Source organism: Pteropus vampyrus, unplaced genomic scaffold (genome assembly GCF_000151845.1).
Source record: "Pteropus vampyrus isolate Shadow unplaced genomic scaffold, Pvam_2.0 Scaffold167, whole genome shotgun sequence".
NCBI classification, from domain to species: domain Eukaryota; kingdom Metazoa; phylum Chordata; class Mammalia; order Chiroptera; family Pteropodidae; genus Pteropus; species Pteropus vampyrus.
This window is the reverse complement of record NW_011888948.1, coordinates 5,044,476-5,050,475: the sequence shown is the minus strand read 5'-3', so window position 1 is coordinate 5,050,475 and position 6,000 is coordinate 5,044,476. Positions and strand designations below refer to the sequence as shown.

Sequence of the window (6,000 nt, the reverse complement as noted above, 5' to 3'; positions counted from 1 at the left end):
TCTGCTAAATTTCTCAATGAGTTCATCTACTCTTCCTCTGAGTATCCTTATAACCAGTGTTTTGAACTCTGTATTTAGTAGATTGCTTGTCTACATTTTGTTTAGCTCTTTTCCCATTTGCACCAAGTTAACTCACGGATTACAGTCCTAACCTTAACCCCAAAGTTTGCCATGAAATATCTTGCTTCTATTTTTGCATCACTCTAGTATATCAATAGTCTTGAAACAAATGACATCATTCTATTTATAGCATTGTTTTTATTAGTTTGCTGAAAAAGTCAAATACTAGAAAACATAGTATCCCTATGTGAGCTACACTTTTTTTTTTAACTAGGAAAAGGGTTATTCCTCGTCCCCCCCTCCCCCCAGTTATCTTTATTTTTGTTGTTGGTTTCTTTTGCTGTGCAAAAACATTTAGTTTGATGCAGTCTCATGTTTTTGTTTCTCTTGCTGAAGGAGAGATACCATATATATTTGATATATATATTTACTTATATATTACTAAAACATATATGTATGTATACATATACATATATGTGTGTGTGTATTACTAAGGGCAATGTTAGAGAGTTTACTGCCTATGTTTTCTTCTAATAGTTATGGTTTCAGGGCTTACATTTAAGTAGGATGAAGAAGGTAACCTGCAGTTATTGATCAGAATAAAGAGACAGGTCATATTTTTCAGCATATTACATTATTAGCTATACTTACAAATTTTTGTGAAATAAAAGTTACCAGCTATAGTAAGTTAGTACAACCCTTTACTAGTGAGGACGGCTGCCCCTCTCTCCCCCAAAATCAAACAATTGACTCAATGATATATGTGCTGAGTCTCATTTTATTTTGGATTATAGACATACTTTTGCCCTTTCCCTATCTAGACAACTCCTTATTACCAACAGCTCAAGTCCAGTTGTGCAATTTTTGGAAATAGACAAACTTGATACATCAGTTATAACAGACCTCTTTAACTGTACTAGGAAATAATTTATAGACTGGAAGATGTCTTCAGGAATACTGGTTTGAGACTTTAATTATGGTTCAAGAGCTTTTATAAAAAATTCAATGAAAAGATCTGCTTTAGAACTTTACGAGTTTATGATTAGAAATAGAGAATGTATGAATTTTAAAAACATTATGAAACTTAACAGTACATTCCTACTGAGAACATAAAGCTCTTAATACTGTGACTAAGGAAACAGGAATGGTTCTAAAATTTCCTTTCAGAATGTAACAAAAAGATATTCAAACTATAAGATAACAGTTTTGACTGTATGGTAAATTTAACTACAGATGCTTCTTGATTTATGATGCAGTTACATCCTGATAAACCCATTGTAAGTTGAAAATATAACTTGAAAATGCATTTAAACTACTGAACATCATAGATTAGCCTATTTAATTTCTACTTCTACTTAATTTCTACTTAATGCGTATCACTTTCGCACCATCGTAAAGTTGAGGAATCGTTAAGTTGAACTTTTGTTAACTCAGGGACTGACTGCACAGTTTTCATTCTATAATGACTTGTGAAGAAGTCCTAAAGTCAGTGGACAAAACAGGAAAATCATTATTTTTGCTATATTACACAATTCTGGGAACTGAAATTTTAAGTTTTAGGACTTTAAATCTTCATGGTACAGGAACAATATTGCCCACTATAATCAGGATGTAGTTTCTCCAGTCATTAAAGAATTTTATCTTTTCATTTTTGTTATTCAAAACATTTACTAAATGGAAAAGGAAACACCAGGAAAATAAATTTTTCTTGTCTGCAATTTTTCTTATGTATGCTTTCCAAGTCATTTAAAAATAAGACCATTTCCTTTACTGGGTAAGTATCTTGTACAGCTTCAGTGCATAATTAATGTTTCTTGAACAGAAACTTTACACCAGTAACATTTGGTTACCTTTAGAAAACAGGATACAAAACTACTGAGACAGATTATCATAGGCTTACAGTTTTAACAAAAAACTGAGAGGCAATGACCAAATGACAATTTTGATTGGGTTCCTTTATTATTATTACTGTCTCCCCATAAATTCTGCAGTTTGGAGTCTATTTCAAATCTTCCTAAGAGCCTACTTCATGAGTTAAATATGTACATACAGAATAAAGCAGATATGTTGTAATTTTAAAAAGTAAATAATTTTACATATTATTGGCTGGAGGCAGTTCAATGTAATCAAAAGTTACAGCTCTGAAAAGTATGATGGTAAGATTTTAAAGCTCAGAATTCGCAGGTTCGTTAACACTTGGTTTCAAGTATTATTGAGCTATAGTTGAAATACATATTCAACTCCACATTATTTACAGCTGTCCAATAATAATAACTTAACCAGTAAAATACTGAAGTATGAAATATGTAATGATGTAAGACAAAAAATGTTTCAAAACACCAGGAATAAAGTTAATGAAGAGTAAAGTAAATCTAGAACATGGAAAGGGAAGCTACGTTTATCAAAAATAAAAATAGCAGACAGTCTCAGTATACACTGTGCACATATATTAAAAAAAAATGACTTATGAAGAAATTTTTTTAGAATTTTAGAAAGAAATAAAGTATTTGGCTCCCTTCTGCTGGAGGTTTGCCTACAAACAGCATGCAGAACCAACATCTCAAGTGTTCTGCACAGCACAGTCTTGCACATTGTGTGCATTCATTGAACGATTTCTGAGTAAAATCATAGTCTCTTTATGGATGATCCAGAACATATCAATGGCTCCATTTCATAAAAAATCTTCATAGGCTGGAAGAGCAGTGACAATCATTTTCCAAAACTTCAGTTTTAACAAAATTTACAAAATAAACTACTAAATCTAGATGCTTTCACATTATTTTGCATGAGTATTAAGTACTGTGTAAAAATTTATGTAAAATCTTAAGTTAGCCAAAACTAATGTCTTTAAACTTTAGATCAACTTCTTCACTCTTTTAGCACAGCTGATAAATGTTTTCTGCCACTGCCACTAATAATGCTTTTGAAACCAAAGCACTTTGAAAAAGAATATGTACTGCTGAAGAAAGATAGTACCAAAAATGTCACTGAACTTCAGTCTTTAAGATACACACACTTCCTGTTGGACACCAGACTGTGAGAGTTTATCTTGAGTCTTTTCATGTCCTGGGGCATGGCAAGTAGTCTTCCGCTTAAATAATCGCAGACTCAATCGTAATAATTCATTGTCTACCACCGGAGCATTTGTGTAAGCTTGTTTTACTGTGCCCTATTTGGAGAAAATAAAAACAAATTTAAAAAGACGTACATTTATTAGTTAACAGTAGGAAAGACAGGTTAAAGTCTAACAAAATATTAAAATTATAAGAAAAATTAATTTGAGATAAATATTAGCTGTACTGGAAATTTAAACGCAGAATTAAGGAAATGTTTTCAGACTCGAAGAATCTTAGAAAAGAAAGCAATCTTTAAAGGGCACCTAGTCTAACATCTTGCTTAATGTAGGAATCTTCTCAATCTGATAGGTAATCGACTAGTTTTACTTCATTTCTAATGAGGAAAAAAACACACTGAACATTTTATGATGAAAAGTACTACTTCTACGTGTTGAAATAAACTCCCTTCTATGGTACTACACACTAATTCAATCTTACTCTTACATGAAAATTTTTCAATTATCTGAAGAGAAGCACTGAACTGTTAATGTCCCATAAGATGCAGGTTCTAGAACTGCACAAATTCTCAGTATACTGGTCAATGCAGTACATTGAGAAGCTACGACCTCCCTCGTACTAAAATGTTTATCTCTAGTATTGTAACTTAAATCTAGATTAGCAATTTTGGAAGTTACTGTCAAAAATTTTTGTTAAATGTTCTCCAACCATGTGTATAATGAAATAAGGTAAGGTTTGAAAATCTCTAGCATTCTGCCAATTTCTCTTCTTGCTAGGATCCTTAATGAAATGGTGGTTCTTTGATCACATCTGCATTTAAAAAAATACTTTACAAGTTGTAGTACAGTAAAATTGACTTTTTACATATAGTTCTGTGAACTTTTACTCATGTATAGGTTCATGTACTCACGACCACCATCAGGTAGAGATGTTTGTTTCATCACTCAAAAGAATTCCCTTTGTTGCCCCTTTCTATTCACACTCTCTTTAATCTTTAACCCTTGACAACGAATGATAAGTGTCTGTTATACTTTCGCCTTTTTAAGAACACCACATAAATGGAATCATACAGTAATATGATCTTTTGAGACTAGTTTTTATCACTCAGCATAATGCCTTTGAGATTCTTTCATGCCACAGATAGTGCTGATAGCTTGGAAATTTTTTATTAGAAATCAGTAATCCATTGTATAGATATGTCAAAGTTTATCTATTAGCCAACTGAAGAACACTAGAGTTATTTGCAGTTTTGGAGATTATGAATAGAGCTGCTATAAACTTTTATGTACAGATTTTTATATGAATGTAAGTTTTCATTTTTCTAAGGTAAATACATAGCAATGTACTGCTGGGTAAGTATACATTTAACCTTGTAAGAAATAACCAAACTGTCTTCCAAAGTAGTTCTACCATTTTGTATTCTCACCAGCAATATATGCGAGTTTCAACTGTTCTGCATTCATACCAACACTTGATATTGTTAAGATATTTTTTTGTTTCTTAGCTATTTGTAAGAGGTTGTTAATGGCATTGCATTGAAGTTTTAATTGCATTACCTAATGGCTAAAATGTTAAAGTGGCTATTCAAGACTTTTGTCCATTAAAAAAAATTGTGCTGCTTGTTTCTTACTGTTAATTTATGAGTTCTTTATATATTCTGGATACAAGTTGTTTTTCAAAATGTGATTTGCAAATATTTTCTTGCAGCATACTGTCTTTTCATTCTGTCTGCTAAAGAACAAAAAAGTTTAAATTTTGAACATCAGTTATCTAAAAATAAAAATTTTAATTAAAACAACTCTTCTTAAAATGTCTTTCCCCAGCAGACTGGTCATATTTGTGTCTACATCTGGACTCTTGTTTAGTGTGTTCCATTGATCTAAATGTCTATCCCTTCATCATTACTATACTATCTTGAGTGCTGTGGCTTTATAGTAAATCTTGAAATCAAGTAGTGTGTATCTTCCAACTTTATTAATATTTTGTTCATCTATTTAAAAAATTTTTTTGGCTATTCAAGTTGCTTTGACTTCCCTTGTACATTTTAGAATCAGTCTGTCTATATATACAAAAAAATCATGCAGGAATTTTTACTAGAACTGTGTTAAATTGTAGAGCAATTTAGGGAGAATCACAATCTTAACTATATTGAGTCTTCTTCCAATCTACAAATGAAATATGTCTCTCCATTTATTTAGGTCTTTGATTTTTTTCATCAGTTTTTCGTAGTTTTCGGACATAGATAGATCCTGCACGTTTTGTTAGATTTATACCTAAGTACTTCATTCTGGGGGAAAGCTGCTAAAAAGATTTTGGTTTTGTTTTTTTGTACACGTTTCGGTTTCCAGGTGCTTCTATATATTACTCTCATATATAAAAACACAATTGCTTTTTGCATTCTGACTTTGTATCTTGTAGCCTTGTTAACTCATTTATAAGTTCTATGAGTGTTTCTGGTAAATTCCATGGAAGCTTTTACATAAGCAATTACACTGTCTAAAATCAAGACAGTTTTATTTCCTTTCCAATCTGTATGCTTTCTTTTTCTTGCCATATTAAACAGGCTAGGACTTCCAGTACAATGTTGAATAGGGGTAGTAAGAAAGTCCTTGTCTTGTTCCTAATCTCTGGGGAAATCTTTCAAACTTTTTACCATTACGTATGATGTGAGTTGTAGTTTTTTTTGTAGATTCCCTTTACTAACTACTTTCCAATTCTGGCTTGCGAAAAATTTTTATTGTAAGGGAATGCTGAATTTTGTCAAATGCTTTTTTTGTATCGGTTGATATGGCCATGTGTTTTTTTCTTCAAGTTTAGTATTTTAAACCAGACTTTCACCCAGGATAATCCATACTAGGTCATGGTG

The 6,000-nt window shown here is 31.6% G+C and overlaps 1 protein-coding gene across 11 annotated transcripts in view; it reads right to left on the bottom strand.

The window, feature by feature from the left end:
* Positions 1-820: 820 nt before the first annotated feature.
* Positions 821-6,000, bottom strand: part of ZC3H13 (zinc finger CCCH-type containing 13) — a 113,421-nt gene continuing 108,241 nt past the window's right edge. For all 11 annotated transcript variants that reach the window (XM_011370376.2, XM_023536681.1, XM_023536678.1 and 8 more), the window contains one exon: positions 821-3,229. In XM_011370376.2, coding sequence (XP_011368678.1) covers positions 3,062-3,229 — 168 coding nt within the window. In that variant the 3' untranslated portion in view covers positions 821-3,061. The remainder of the gene's footprint in view (positions 3,230-6,000) is intronic.